Source organism: Aplysia californica, unplaced genomic scaffold (assembly GCF_000002075.1).
Source record: "Aplysia californica isolate F4 #8 unplaced genomic scaffold, AplCal3.0 scaffold00250, whole genome shotgun sequence".
In the NCBI taxonomy this organism is placed as follows: Eukaryota; Metazoa; Mollusca; class Gastropoda; order Aplysiida; family Aplysiidae; genus Aplysia; species Aplysia californica.
The window spans coordinates 304,072-320,413 of NW_004797520.1; the positions used below are offsets into that span (position 1 = coordinate 304,072).

Here is a 16,342-nt window from a genome sequence, read left to right on the forward strand (position 1 = left end):
ACCCTACAAATTAATTTCCTTTATTAGGCCTATGTCACTCGCTGGATGTCTCATTCGGCTGATGACACCAAACTGGTGCGGGTTGATTCACCACTGCTGTCCTGTAAAGATAGCTGATGATCCCATGAAAAAAGGTGTTTTCTGTAATACCAAGGAAAGAGAGCTGTTTGGTACTTTTACCATGGACCTCTCACTTCTCTCACTAACCTCTACTTCGCAACGTTAACGCCCACCTGTTGCTTCCTCTACACTTGTGACCAACTTGTATTTCTTAAAGGAGAAGAGTTTCACAATACATATGTACTGTACTGTAAACACTACAAAGCAAGACTGTTTGCGCACCCAGACTTGCAATTTCGTTTTATATTTCATTGTCATTTCAACAATCAACCTTTTGAATATTATGTTGACATCAAAACATAATTCTTATATACGTCAACATTTTGTGTAACTCCTGATAACAGCCTCTTTTTAAAAAGAGGGTTTTTTCCACGGTGAACGTATTTATTCAACCTTGACAGAGCCCCACGCCAGCTGCTGCGCCTGTTGTGAGTAAAGGAATCGGTGCTCACATTCAGAGAGCCACCCGCAGGTGCTGTGCTCACTATCAGACCGAGGCTCAGAGAATGCACTAATATGGCGGCGATCAGAACGAGTGGAGTGATGTCGCCGTCAAGTATACTCGTCATTTTTCTGTGTTTCTTGCAATTTTCAGGAGGAAAAGAAACCCCAGATCTGAAAGAGTGAGCGCGCAACTTACCATTCTTTTGTTGATAAAAGTAAACGCGCATCGCCCAACTCGCGGGCGTTTGGTTTGCACCGACTGTCGTACTCTAGCTAAAGTAAAAGAATAAAATAAAATAGATCTACTGGGTGATGAGGAGTACGTTTCTCTAGTGTGTATCTCTTCATGAAAACGCACAACATAGAGTTTGGAATAATGTTTTATCCTTAGTAGGGTTTGGTAGCGGAGCAATGATTTATGCGTAAGCATGAATCGTGTCACATCTGATATTATTATTTTTCAATTATATTGACAGTTAAAATGGAATGCATTTTATTCGGGAGTAAATATCGTGGGTTTTATTATCTTGTAAATGTTTTCTCATGATTCTCTAGACCCAAGAAATGGATCCATCGTTCCAAATTTGGTTTTATTTCTGGTTGTTACAGAGTGGCTTATAAATTAGTTGGTCTATGCACTGATCTAAGTTATTTATTGTTTTAGATTTTATAATGTTAGGCCCTACTGGTAGGACGACCAACTTCTAAAGTTGTTTTTTTTCTCAGACAACTGGTAAATATCAGTGTAACTAGATTCTAGATCTATACTGGCTTAAGTTTTATCTCTATTATCAATTTTTGTGGAAAGAATTTCTGAAAGGTAAGCTTACATTAGCTTGGCTGACTGTTGTTTTTTTTTTTTTTAAATGAGAAAGATTGAAGGAATTAATGCAGAAATTTTTTATTCGTGCAAAATGAAAGATCTTTTTCTAGCTCACACACTCTTGCACATTAGGCTACAATAACTGAGAAAGAAATAATAATCGTGAAGGTTTGGTGTTTTTTTTTGTATGCCTTCCAAATTAAATAAAAGAATCAAAACTGAAAAGCTTACAAAAATCAACTGAAGGCAGATACTCATTCAACATTGTGCATGTTGACAGTATTGACAGACATGTAGTTTTTAGGAGAATCTTTCAACTTACAAGTAGTTGTGTATCTCTTCATTATATTCTAATTGAATACATATTTCTTTTTAATGGGTTTTTTTCAGTTTCTTCTTAACTTTTTTTTTGGTCCCATGTTCTGATTTTGGAGCCGATATTTGTAGGTTGCATAAAAATGTATATATGACTATATTTATGATAAATACCTGCTTGTGTCTGTTTCAGTGTGGAGGACTGGGCCAAAGAAGTTGACGACAAGCTGTGGAATTTCAACTATTTAGTGGATGTTGTGAGAGCTGTAAGTTTCGCAATAAGAAAATTTGGGAGGACTTCTGTAACGAGCGACCACTATGAGACAGAGCAGAATTGAGGGCTTGGGGTAGGGGTAAGGTTAGGGTTAGGGGTAGGGGTAGGGGTAGGGGTAAGGGTAGGGGTAGGGGTAGGGGTAGGTCTAGGCCTCTTCTTTATTGTGTTTGATGGGGTGGTCGCTCGTTATGGAAGTCCTTCCGAAAATTTCTTGTTATAGCTGCGTTACAATTGCCCATTCAGTTTCTGCGGGTTTCCAGATAGAACTGTTTTTGTAATAAAGACACCAGGGGGCATCTTTATAGTTTCGTTTTTTGTTTCTTTATTTCTTTCTTAGTTTTTGACTGAAAAATCATTTAAGTGCCGTCATTGTTCTGATTAGGAAGATCTCTTTTTCTTTAATAAAATTGTTCTCTCAAAACTACTAAAAGCACGCAAAAAAACCCCAAATGACTTTAGCTCTTGTGGAATGATGCTGGTGATTGTGTTTAATTCAGCGAGATAATGATTAATGCTTACTGCTTTACTTAAAACTTACTTGCCATCCTTTGATTCAGTGTCATGAAGTGACAGTCACTGCTTTTCTGTAGCTCTGATGTTGCTTAGAGAACTGTTCGGACATGGAGTGAAAAAACCCCACAATTTAAGGAAAAAAAGGAATAGGTTTTGCTTTTTTAAAGAATAATAGGGCTGTTCGTTTTCTTGTTTTTTGTTTTTAAAAAATAAAATAATTTTAATATGTTTGTCATGACTCATATTTCTATAATGAAAGAATGATAGTGAAATATTTGTTGATTTATAAAGAAGGTTGTTGGTGCTAAATTGTTTCAATTGTTTGTATTTCTGATTTACTTGGGAAAAAAACTTAGGTGTGGAAGTCTGAATGTTTTTTGTTCTTCAATTAATTTGCTTTTTCAGACTTACAAAGAAAAAAGCACGGACGCGAATCCAGACCCAGGCATTCGCATGCAGTATGAGAAAGTTAACGAAGAAGAAATGGTTCAGACGATGGCAGACAGCCTTGCCCAAATGTTGAAGAAAAAAATGGATGCTTTGAAGGTATGATCGACACACCCTCAGCCTGTTCAGGCATGAATAGAAAGTTATAACATTGAAATTGCCCCAAGGTGTATTTCTTTTCCTTTGCATTTTGTCTAATTTGTTGTAAAAATTACGAGTTTTTTGGGGTTTTTTTGGTATTGCCATGGAAATTAAATCATTATGAAAAGCTTAACTATTTGCTTGGAGGCCTCAAATCGGACAAAGTACAGACACATATTGATGGTAACAGTCGCAAACCATGTTAGTCGGAAATTACGACTTTCAAGGAAAATAGTTTGTGAGTTATGAGTATGCGGGGAAATGAATATATTAAATGCATTTTGTGCCCGTGATGTATTTTGTAATTTTCGCTCTATTAACTCGCAATATGATGCAAGAGGCTTTCGAAGCGATCTTCTTTATCAAAAAAAGAACTTGATCTAATTTGTACTTGGACAGTTTGTGACAGTTATCGTCAATGTAAAATTTATGCTACTGAAATTTGGGGCTTGAATGGTAGTTTGTTAAGCTGTTTGATTCCCCTCTTAAATTGTCACGTTTGGGTTTTAGAAAATGAAAGGTAGAATTAGTGTACAGTAAACTTAATACTCTTACCTAAGGTTAATTCTTCAGTTTTGGTTCCACATGAGAAAAGAATATTGTCTTTGTGACTTTGTTTACTGAAGGTTTCAAAGGCTTTTATTATGATAAAAGTTTTATTCTAATAAAGATTGAGATGAATTTGTGCTGTTTTAAAAATGTATTGCCAATGTAATACTTTATTTTCAGACTAATTAGATTAGTTGAATTTTGCATATATATCAAAGGGTATGAAGGATGATGTATGGCCACATGAATAAACCACTGGTCAAAGATCCAATCAATGAGTTGAGGAGGGGAGATCAATCCATAATCTTCCAAATTAGAACACAACATGTACCCCTCAACCAACATCTCAACCAAATTGGAGTAAAGCAGTCTGCTGCCTGCCCACTATGTGACTACCCCTCAGAGACAGTGGAACATCATCTGTTCTTCTGTAGAAAACTAACTGATTTATGTTTTCTTCCCAAGCTACCCCACACATCTAATTGCCTCTAATCCTCAAGACTACAATTAGAACAGACATGCAGCTATTACCGAATAGCATCATGCAGAAGAGTTAACGCTCAGATGCTACTGGATCGCTAACAACAACAACAACAATCAAAGGGTATTCTAAAATGTTTCAAGTTTTTTTATCACTTCTATAAACATGTGTGAGGTGGAAACCAATCTGTTCTTTTTGTTACTTAATAATGATGATGACAAATTTTTACTTTTTCAGCTGTCTGTTGAGAAAGCTGAAGAAGTGGCAGCTAATTATGAGTGGAACAAAAACCTGGTGGTAAGGCTTGTATTGTATTCTTTTTCAATGCTGTGTACGTTATCGGTGCTTTGTTGTGTAGGTTTTGCATTACAAAAATCTATAAGATGCAATGGACTAATTCTGTGTTCAGGCTGATCTTTCTCCTCAGACAGGCCCGTGCACAAGTGCAATCGACACATATTCTTGCATTCTGCCTCTTTGTCTTTAAAGAAATTTAACCATTTCATTCCAAAAGAAGTAACTAGACCTAGGCCTACAGATTATGCATTTAATGGGAAAAGTCAAGGAGACATTAGTCTTCCTGAATATAACCTGTAACGTTAAGAGCATGATTTTCAATTAATGTAAAATATTAGTTTGAGATTGTTAAACATTCATTATATAAATCAAGTAACTATGTACTGAAGCTTATTGGGAGGAGCACTCATAACTTCAGTGACGGTCACTTTACCTCAGCTGTGGGAGGCTATATGTATGTTCTATTCAGCAAGCCATTTTAGGAGATGGGGTATTCAATTGCTGTTTAGTTCTGCCTTTTGCTGCGATGTAATGATGGATTCGAAATTATTATATCTGAAGTAGAATTTACAATTGATTTTTTGTATTTCTGTTGCTATATTTTACAGAAAGATAATGTTCATTATGTGAACGCTAAAGAAATTCTAAGCAACGGGCTGGAACTGACGTATGATGAACGTTTTGGAAAAGGCGTTAACTTGAACACTTCAAGTGTGCACATACCTGTGGAAATATATGACGGAAGTAAGTTAAATTCTTGATGTTATTTTTGTTGTATACAATTGCCTTAGAAGTGGTTTTTGAGCTTTGAATGAGCGGAACTTTGCTGTAATAATAAATGATCACTAAGAATGTTTGCTTTTTATTGCTGGTGTTTGCATATATAGTGACTGAGGCATTTTAGTACTGATATTTATGTATTGAATAACTGGAGCATTTTATTACTGATATTTATGTATTGAATAATTGGAGCATTTTATTACTGATATTTATGTATTGAATAACTGGAGCATTTTATTACTGATATTTATGTATTGAATAACTGGAGCATTTTAGTACTGATATTTATGTATTGAATAACTGGAGCATTTTATTACTGATATTTATGTATTGAATAACTGGAGCATTTTATTACTGATATTTATGTATTGAATAACTGGAGCATTTTATTACTGATATTTATGTATTGAATAACTGGAGCATTTTATTACTGATATTTATGTATTGAATAACTGGAGCATTTTATTACTGATATTTATGTATTGAATGACTGGAGCATTTTATTGGTGATGTTTACATATTGAATGACCGGAGCATTTTTTGTACAGATATTTACATGTTGGAACCACTGGAGCATTTTTTGTACAGATATTTACATGTTGGAACCACTGGAGCATTTTTTGTACAGATATTTACATGTTGGAACCACTGGAACATTTTTTGTACAGATATTTACATGTTGGAACCACTGGAGCATTTTTTGTACAGATATTTACATGTTGGAACCACTGGAGCATTCCTCTGTCATTCTTGAACCCTCCAAATAGTTGTGTTTTTATTGCAGATAATGACATATATCATATAGAACGGATTGAATGTTCCACCGTCAATCATAACTGCTCAAAATATTTACTTCTTATCGCACATATTGACTTGACATATTGAATGGCTTGAACATTCCTCTGTTATATTCCACTGCTAAATATGTTTGTACCCCTCGGAGCAGTGCTACTGACTGAAGTGTTTTTAGGCCATTCCCAAAGGGGGACATTAACATGTTCTTGTGGCTCATATGATCTTATGCAGGTGCGAGTGCTGTAAAGACTCTACTAAAACTAAACTTAAAAATGTTTGTGTATATCTACTACAAGTATTGACATATTGAACGGCTTGAACAATGTTTGTGTATATCTGCTGCAGATATTGATATATTGAACGGCTTGAACTGGTCTGCGGCCCTGGAGAAACAGTTTGAGCTGAACTACAAGGCTGATCCGGAGATCCAGTGGCAGTACTTTGGTTCCCAGACAGGCTTCATGAGGACATATCCTGGTTTGTTCAGTCGTTCGTGTATTCAGTAGAGAAAATATTTTTTTGCTTGTGCTTGGAAAAAAAAAGAGGGGAATAAAATGGCTTGATTTCTAAATGTCGTAATTACACAATGCCATGACAGACATTAGGCTCCCTAATGAAAATGAAGTTTATCCACTCAAAACGCTTCAAGAAAATCCGTTTTTTGTCTCTCCTGTAAAATTTGAAAAAACGCGACTTACCATAGTTTACTTGGCAGCCCTCGATATGTAAGTTTCTGAAAATGTAGTTGCTGTAGCTGCTTATGATCTCTTTGAAACTTTTTTTCACTGACTGTTGTATACACAAGTTATGAGTGATTGGTTTGGAATTGTTCCCTTTTTTAGACTGGTCACTTTTATTTTATTTTACTGGTAAAATGGAATAGAAAATTAATCTGAAGCTCGAATAGATGGTTATGAATTCTTGGGTTTATTTTTTTTTATTATCTGAAACTTTTTACTGATTATTAAATAGCATATTATGTGTAATAAGTGTTTTCAAATGGGTAAATCAAATTTGTCTTATTTAGTTGGCTTGAAATTAGGCGTACAACTCTGTTGGAAGTAATCCTGATTTCGTGTGGTCGAGGAAAACAAATAGGTCAGCGGAGAATGAAAGTTTTCTTCCTGTTTCTATTTGATTGTAAAGAAATGCTGATAAGTTCCTTTATCTGTCTAATTTCTCGCAGCGACCCAGTGGCCTGGAAATGGAGTGGATCTTTACGATGTGAGGAGACAATCTTGGTAAGTAATTGACTTCGAAAGTTGAGAAGGCAAAGAGCCGTTAGTTATTCTTCAGTTCAGCATCATTATCACTACTATCATTTGTATTTTATCATCATCATCATCGTTATCTTCATCTAGTATAAGGCTCTAAGTATATTGACAATGGAGCGGAAAAAGAGCCTCGCTCTCGCTCTCGCTCAAAGATTTCTTCGTGGAGTCCACCAGGCCCTTTAAGGAAACAAAAAAAAATCATCATCTTCATCATCTTCATCATCATCTTCATCATCATCATCATCATCATCATCATCATCATCTTCATCATCATCTTCATCATCATCATCATCATCGTCATCATCGTCATCATCATCATCGTCATCATCATCATCATCATCATCATCATCATCATCATCATCATCATCATCATCAGCCTTTACAACTAGTGGTCTTGACACACACTTCAAGCTGCTGATGAGACTTCTTAAATTTCTAGTGCTTCATGACAGGGTGAAATTGTGCTGATGATAAAGTGTAATATGTTCTATGATGAGACCTCTATATTTTTCTTAAAGAGAAGATAAGATAAGATAAGATACATCTTTATTGTCCAGATCATGGATGATGGTAAAAATGACTTTCTGTATCTTTCTTTGTTACAGATCAGAAGCCCAGGTCTTTTACTTCTGACTGATGTTTTTATTTGAGAGAACAAGGGATGTTTACTGTCCAAAGAGATGGAATTAATTTTTTTTTAGTGCAACCTGTAATGTACAATTCATCCAAGTTACAACTTTGTTAGTATTCACCTGACTCCAGAGTTCTGTTGCTGACATGACCTATTTTTCACCGGTGCTCTCACTTCACTCGACAGGTACACGCAGGGCTCCAGCTCTCCCAAGGACATGATGATCCTGATTGACACGTACGTTGTTTGTGCACCAATCTGTAAATGACTTGGTTGCTTTTAAAGACAAGCGGGCTAACCCAGATTTCGGGGGTTTTCGAGAAATCTTGACCAACACCAAAAGTGGGCATTGCCCTACCTTTAGGAGAAGTTTGGTTTCATTGGTGTGTATATTTGTTTTGGTTATAGAGAAAACTCTCCTTGTCTTTTAAAGAAATTGAATAAGGATCCAAAAATTTTACCATCGATTTTCTCAAAACAGCATTTTTCGGGATAGTCCCCTTGTGCTTAAAAGCGACCATTTACGTTCTAAAGATTGTTTAGTGGGTAGTTGCTGGGTGCTGTGGTAAGGTTTGCTCCATCTTTCTTGTAAAAATCTATCATCCTTAGCTCTTTTTCTTTCTTTTTTTTTGGTATGTTTCTTTCTAATCTTTGGCACCTTAATGATCTGTTTGTGGTGCAAGTGCTGTAAAACTTTTACTAAAACTAAAATTTAATCACTTTTTGTTCTCACTGTAACAGAGGTAAGGAGCTTTCAAATGCTAAAGGCTGAGCAGCTTTCAATGTCCAACATGTCTACCAGATGAATAAATGAGTAGTTTCTGTTTGGTGAAACCTAATGGACAGTAATGTTTGCAGGACTAGCCCAGTAGTTGTCTGCCCCTTAACTCTTTTATCTCCGACAAGCCGGGACTAGCCCAGTAGTTGTCTGCCCCTTAACTCTTTTATCTCCGACAAGCCGGGACTAGCCCAGTAGTTGTCTGCCCCTTAACTCTTTTATCTCCGGCAAGCCGCTTGCGGTCGGGCACATTCCTTTACCATTTTGAATTTAAATTATTTTTTGGCAATTGCCCAAAACAGGTCTCTTTTTATCGGGATTTCATCATGTTTTGATTTAAGTTCACTTGTTTTGATTTATTGACCCATTTAGTGGCTTTTTTGTCATTTTTAGATTTAATACGGTAGTGGGTTTGCCCTCTCGGAGATATAGAGTTGAACAGTCTGATCTCCACTCAGTGGTTGATATGTTGTGACTGATTGTTGTGAACTTTGAAATGTGTGAGTTAAACAGTCTCACACCCCCCAGGGTAGCTCTACTGACTGAAGTGTCTTTAGGCCATTCTCAAAGGGGGGACATTAACATGTTCTTATGCACAGTAGAATTCAGATGGGCTGATTCTTCAATGTCATGATCATAACTGCCTGAACTGCAACAGGGAACTGCTGCTTTTTCTATCTTAATCCTTACTATCGTCATTTTTCCTCTACTTCTTTTGTATGTTTGTCACACTCTTGTGACCCGCTATTTCTGGGGTGCCTTGATAGTCGAAGCAGACTTTATGCTGTTGAAACTGGAGAGGTGAGCAGCGTGAGCATGATTTCCTGTAAGGACTTCTCTGTTGACATCCACCCCTTGGCGCTGATTGTTGTGAACTTTGAGATGTGTGAGTTAACTGATTGTGAACTTTGAGATGTGTGAATTAACTGATTGTGAACTTTGCTGTTGGCAGGAGTGGCAGCACACACGGCCAGTCGCTGCAGCTGATGCAGAACGCGGTCAAGTCCATTCTGGATACGCTAGGGGAGAACGATTTTGTCAATATTGTTTCAGTAAGTAGTTGTCTTTGGAAACTTTGTTCAGTAAGTAGTTGTCTTTGGAGACTTTGTTCAGTAAGTAGTTGTCTTTGGAAACTTTGTTTACTCGGACCACTTGTCTAGACTTTGGAGAGATCTGAAGGAAATATTATAAATGCAAGAAATTGCATGCAAGACATTTTTTCCGTCGTTGGTCCCAACAGAATTTTGAATTTTATGAAGGCCATTGGCCTTTATGGCAACTTGTAAAGTGAAACAATATTGTTAAAAAATTGTTTTTGTTATTTATACAAGTTGTTTTAAATCGTCAATATATTTACACCGAATTTTAGTATTTTAGCATTTTAAAGTCTAATTGTCGACCAACCGTGCAGTGAACTGTTGCGAATGCTACCAACTTGTGTTTCACAGTTGCGAGCGCCGTAAAACCCTATACTGTACTATACTTGGAAGGTTTGGATTATTTTTGTGTGGAGGGAAGGGCAGTGCTGGTAGGTCCTCCCTTTTTATTTTTTTAGATTTGTCATTTTTGTCCATTGCTTCATACTTTTCCTGCGCTAAATGGCCACAATTATGTTGATGTGCTTCTGTTGAAAGCTCGGAAGATGATAAAGTGTCTGTTCATCGTGTAATTAGATGGTGAAGTCATGACTTACACATATATGCATTTGGGTGGTTTGTGGCTGTTCTGGTGCTCCTTCTGTCCTGTCAAACGTCTGTCTTCCTTATCTCTCCTCCTTCTGTCCTATCAAACGTCTGTCTTCCTTATCTCTCCTCTTTCTGTCTTATCAAACGTCTGTCTTCCTTATCTCTCCTCCTTCTGTCCTATCAAACGTCTGTCTTCCTTATCTCTCCTTCTGTCCTATCAAACGTCTGTCTTCCTTATCTCTCCTCCTTCTGTCCTATCAAACGTCTGTCTTCCTTATCTCTCCTCCTTCTGTCCTATCAAACATCTGTCTTCCTTATCTCTCCTCCTTCTGTCCTATCAAACGTCTGTCTTCCTTATCTCTCCTCCATTTCTTTGTATGCTAATCTCTTGTAACACCTCTTGTCTTCAGCACTTACATGACCTGTTTGTCATGGAAGTTCCGTGAAACTTTTACTGAACTAAAACTTGCAGCTTTCAGGGTTGATGGTTTTTCCTTCCTCAACTTAAGATGCGTGTCTATGGTAATGAATGACTTAAATAATCAAGTCTAGCTCTTTTTTTTAAAATGCGCATAAAAATGTGAGAGGGGAGAGACCCAGCACATCTCACATGGCAGGTAGTGAAGGAATTTTCTTGCATTCTTTCCTCTTCATTGTTTTTTGTGACCCTCCAGAATTTGAACATCAAAAATGGAAGAAGAAATTTTTCTTACGTTCAAGATGCATTTTAATTTTGTAATTCCACAGTTTGCAGAAAAAGCGACATTTGTCAGCAAATGCTTGAACCATACGGCCTTTGTGCAAGCTAACTACAGAAACAAGAAGGTAAAGTTAAATTTCGTTGGTGGTTGGTGGGTGCTCTGGGGTGGTTTGCTTCTTTTTTCCTATGAAACATCTATGGTCTTTATCTCCCCTCCTTTTTTTTTGGTGTTTGTTACTCTCATGTGACACCTCTAATCTTCGGCACTTGTATGACCTTATTGTGGGGCAAGTGTCGTAAAACTTTTACTAAAACTAAATTTAAATTGTACTCAGTGCATTATATAAATTTACGGAATGCCTCGTTCACTGAGTATCTTTCTTTTACTTTGTAGCTGGTAACACAGCCTTTTTTTCTAGATTGACAGGAGATGTGTTTTAGTTGTGTGGGTTTTTTTCTTTCAGTTGCTATCTTTCCGTGGTTGTTGTCCTTGTACGACTTCATCTGGAATGAGGGGTTCACAGGAAAAACGGGCATAGTCACAAGATGGAAATTGGAAGGCTTTCAATTTTTAAAAGGATGTGTCGCTGAAATTTCAATCAATCTTGTTTAGAGTCACTTTTTGGGTTCTGAAAAATTTTAATGTGTCCCACACGCTCATATATGACCTTATGCAGTTGCGAGCACCGTAAAACACTTACCAAAAATATAAAGAAAACTTCTTTGGGTGGATTGTTCTTTATACTCGTAGTATACATTTGGTTGTTGGTTGTTCTGTTGTGCTTGATTTCACCGTCTGTATTTCACCAGTTGTAAGGGAGCATGTTATTCTGTCACCTAGGGATATTTTTCTCCCTGTAAAAGAACAATCTACCCAGAAAGCGAAGATAGACAAGATGTCCTGAAACTTTTCAGGCCGGCTGAAAGGTGTTCGAATCCCTGACTTCTTTAGAGATGCCCAAACTCCTTAACTTTAATGATCACTAATGTTTGAAATTAAATTGCCTTCGCTAGTTTTCATTTGAAAAAGAGCAGCTTTACTTATTAAATCATGTTTGCACTGAAAGTGCAACTTTTTGATTGCTTATCCATGGATCATATTTGATTTTTAAACTGCTTCTGTCTTCGCAGCAACTGGAAAGAGACGTCGACCGTCTCAAAGCGCTCGGACAAGCAGACTTCAGCGAAGCTATCAAATTTGCCTTTGAAAAGTTCATTGAGGTCAGTGAAGCTGGTTGCTACATGTAAGAGTAATGGTGTTTCTGTCAGTATCGTGGGCTCGTCTGGAAGGGGAAAAAACGGTTTATGCTCTGTAATGGTTTTCCCCTTACACGGGGTGCCCGCCCATTACGGCTGGATTGGGCATATCACCCGACTCGGTCGCCTGAAACTGAAAACAAACGCGTTATTTGTTTTTTTAGGCGACCGAATCTGGCGATCGGCCGGACCCAACGATCCCATCCGTAATGGGCACCCCGTATTTCCTATCACACATTTATTATCCTTATCTCCCCTTTCTTCCTGTTACTCTCTAGTAAAACCTCTAATCTTAGGCACTGGTATCGCCTATTTGTGTTGCTAGTGCTTATAAGCTCTTATTGAAAAAGCTCTTATTGAAACTAATACATAGGTGGTTGGTGGGTGCTCTGGTGTGGTTTGCTTCTTCTTTCCTATCAAACATCTATTGCTTTTATCTCCCCTCCTTCTTTTTTGTGTTTGTTACTCTCTTGTAACACCTCTAATCTTCGGCACTTATATGACAACCTTATCGTGTTGCAAGTGCCGTAAAACTTTTACTGAAACTAAACTCCCCTTTCTTCTTTTTTTTGTCTGTTAGTCTTTAGTAAAACCTCTTCTAGGGGGCTCTAATGGCCTAGAGGTTAAGGTGTTGGCCTCTCAATCAAAGGTCCCGGGTTCGAATCCGGGTAACGACTGAAAAATTTTCTTCTCTAAAATTGTCTCCTTTCACCTCCTTTCCTGCTCTCTAACAATGTTCTGTTGTCTGCTTTCATTTCCACTTTCTGCCCCCACCCCCTCACCTCCTTTGCCCCCTCCTCTGGGCTCCTGACTCTTTCTGCAGCCTTTCTACTGCTACTCCTTGGCTCCTCCTTACTGCTGTCTTTCTGCCACACCCCTGATCTTCTGGTAGGAAAGATCTACACCTAGCCTTCTCGGACAAGGGCGAAAAATCTCGGAGGGCCCGTGTGCAAGTTGCGCACGTTAAAGATCCCTTGGTGGTCTAAAATCGATAAGAGTAGGCTTCGGCCGCCACCCGGGCAAAATTCAAAATTTCCTACCAACTGAAAATATTAGGTGTGTCCCGCGCGCTCATATGACCTTATGCAGTTGCGAGCGCCGTAAAACACTTTACAAAAACAAACAAAAAAACCTCTAATCTTAGGCACTAGTATTACCTAACAGTGTAGCAAGTGCCTTGAAGCTCTTTATTGAAGTGGGTGGTTGGCGGGTGCTCTGGTGTGGTTTGCTTCTTCTTTCCTATCAAACATCTATCGTCCTTATCTCCCCTTCTTCTTTTTTTTGTTTGTTGCTCTCTTGTAACACCTCTAATCTTCTGGCGCTCATATGACTTTATGCAGTTGCGAGCGCCGTAAAACCTCTACTAAAACTAAAAGTCTTTATTAAAACTAATACAAGACTGAACAAAGACAACGTTTGTGGTTGACAGTTCAGCCAGAATGAGACGAACGACGAGAACAACATCGGCGCCAACTGCAACAAGGTGATCATGTTGTTGACCGACGGAGGCACCGACAACGCCAGGGACGTGTTCAAGAAGTACAACTGGGACAATAACAACAAAACGGTGAGTGAGTTGTCCCCCTTGCCTTGACACTTTGCCGATCACAAGGCTCATATAGTAAAAACCTTTTGCCATCAAAGACCAAGGCATTTTGGGGAAAATTCCAAAGAAACTGGGTGATAAACATCGCCGATCGGCGAGATGTTTGGAAGTTGGGAATATTGGCAGCCCTGATTTGTAAAGCAACAACTAAAACTGAAACCTAATAGTAAAATGTTTGTCATCATAGAAGCCATTCTCAAAGTGGGAACATAAACATGTTCTTGTGCTCAGTAGAATTGTAAATGGGCTGATTCATCAATGTCATGCTCACAACTGTGCCTGATCTACAACAGGGAACTGCTGCTTTTTCTTTCCTAATCCTTACTATCGTCATTTTCCTCTACTTCTTTTGTTTGTCACACTCTTGTGACCTGCTATTACCGGGGTGCCTTGATAGTCTAAGCAGACCTTGTCCTGTTGAAGCTAGAGAGGTGAGAGGAATAAGCTTGATTCCGTGTATGGACTTCTCTGTTGACATCCACTCCTTAGCACTCATATGACCTTATGCAGTTGCGAGCGCCGTAAAACCTTACTAAAACTAAACCAAAACACTCTGGCATACGTATTACTATTCAGTTTTTGTTCTTCAACTTGAATTCGGCTATTGTTTTCTATATTCTAGTTCATACCTTGCTGTTCTATAAGTTTTATCCGAACAAAGTCATCTGTGATGTGTTGAATATTTTCTTTATTGCTTCTCTGAGTGTGCTCATTTATGGTCTCCCCACCAGGTCCGTGTGTTTACCTACGCTGTGGGACCCACCCCAAACCCAATCACAGCGGTCAGGTGGATGGCCTGTGCAAACAGAGGTGAGGAAATGATATGAGTGCTGTGGTTTTGGTACCATCTCTTCCGCAGACTAAAATCCAATCTTTTATTTCTTTGTGATCTTTAGTATGTTACAGATAATCTAAGTGATAATAATAATAATGATATTAATAATAATAATAATAATAATATGTAATAATTATATTAATAATAATGATAATAATAATTAATATTTAATAATAATTGCATTTAACACTTTGCCATCATATTTTGGGGAATATCCAAAGAAACTGGGTGGTAAACAGGCGAGATGAGGCGGCAAAGTGGTAAATTGGCTTTTAGAGCCAACAGGTGGCTGTTGGAGCAGGTGTGACTGTACTTTTCCCTGTGTTGTCCTCTCGGCCAGGTTACTTCTCTCAGATTCCTGCCATGGGAGCCATCCGAGCCAGAGTCCAGGTAACATCTCTCTATGTGTGCTCTATGTGTGTACTATGTGTGCTCTGTGTGCTCTGTGTGTGTACTATGTGTTCTCTGTGTGTTGTGTGTGCTGTGTGTACTCTGGACGTCTGTGTACTACAGACGTTTGTGTGATGACTTTGTTTGTGGTTAAAACAGGGGGTGGGTGGGTTGTTGTGGGGGGGGGAGGGGTAGATGAACATCAGTGGTTAGAAAAGAGTGTGTGTGTGGGGGGGGGGGGGAAGGGGTATGTGATCACGAGAAAGGGGAAGGACTCTTTGTGCTGTGGGAACAACAGCAGTAATGGTTATATTTTGTTGCTGTGTGCGTTGGAGAACGTTCAGTGGACTCAATATGAGATGTGGGGGGGGGGGGGGGGGGAACGAAGAAATGGAAACTTACCCCTAATGTCGGTTGAATCTGACCACGCAGGCTCTTGCTTCGTCCCTCGTTTTTGAGTTGATGAAAAAGTTGCACTATGATATTTCTTGTGTTGTAAGGATGAACACAATTATTATAGATTCCTTGACTGATGGGATGCAGCAATTGATTTTTTTCCGCTCATATTAGGAACAGATGGGTCTGGGTTTTTTGGTTTATTCATTAATGGGGTTGTTTTATTTTTTTCTTAAACTGAGAAGATGACAGAGTTGTCGAATAATTGTCGCAAGCAAGATCACAGAAATCTGTTGCTTTATGTGTTTTTAATTAATAATCATTGGAAAATGCTAGATAGTCCATTTTATGCATATTTTCCTCCATCCAACTGTCCTATTTCAAACTTATTCACTCTGTGAACCCAGTAAATATAAATCAAGTATTTTAGTTCAGCTCTCATGTAGTCGATGTTTGAAAAGTTCGTACTCCGAGATCCCTTGCACGATTAATTTTTAAAAACACATTTTGTCGTGGTTTTGATTTGATTAAACAGCTGTAAATATAAATAGTTATAGGTGATGCTAATGTTTAATGATGATGATTCTTATTTTCAGCGCAGCGTCATGTGTGAACTCAAATTTCATGATCGTACCTTGTTTCAGAAATGAGTATCATATAACTTGTTGGTGGGTGGTTGGTGGGTGCTCTGGTGTGGCTCGCTCCTTCTTTCAAGTCAAACATCTCACCTATCGTCCTGATCTCTCCTTTTTTTGTGTGTGTTATTCTCATATAAAACCTGTAATCTTTGACACTTTTGACCTCTTTGTGT

General features: G+C 38.2%; 1 protein-coding gene across 1 annotated transcript in view; it reads left to right on the forward strand.

Annotated features, from left to right (window-relative positions):
• The first annotated feature begins 387 nt into the window (after positions 1–387).
• Positions 388–16,342, forward strand: part of LOC101845552 (voltage-dependent calcium channel subunit alpha-2/delta-2) — a 52,261-nt gene continuing 36,306 nt past the window's right edge. Inside the window, 14 exon segments of the mRNA XM_035970306.1 lie at positions 388–743; positions 1,896–1,968; positions 2,895–3,035; positions 4,345–4,404; positions 5,013–5,148; positions 6,325–6,456; positions 7,166–7,220; positions 8,071–8,121; positions 9,615–9,714; positions 11,095–11,172; positions 12,179–12,268; positions 13,734–13,871; positions 14,642–14,720; positions 15,086–15,135. Of these exon segments, the coding sequence (XP_035826199.1) occupies positions 637–743; positions 1,896–1,968; positions 2,895–3,035; positions 4,345–4,404; positions 5,013–5,148; positions 6,325–6,456; positions 7,166–7,220; positions 8,071–8,121; positions 9,615–9,714; positions 11,095–11,172; positions 12,179–12,268; positions 13,734–13,871; positions 14,642–14,720; positions 15,086–15,135 (1,290 nt within the window). The 5' untranslated portion in view covers positions 388–636.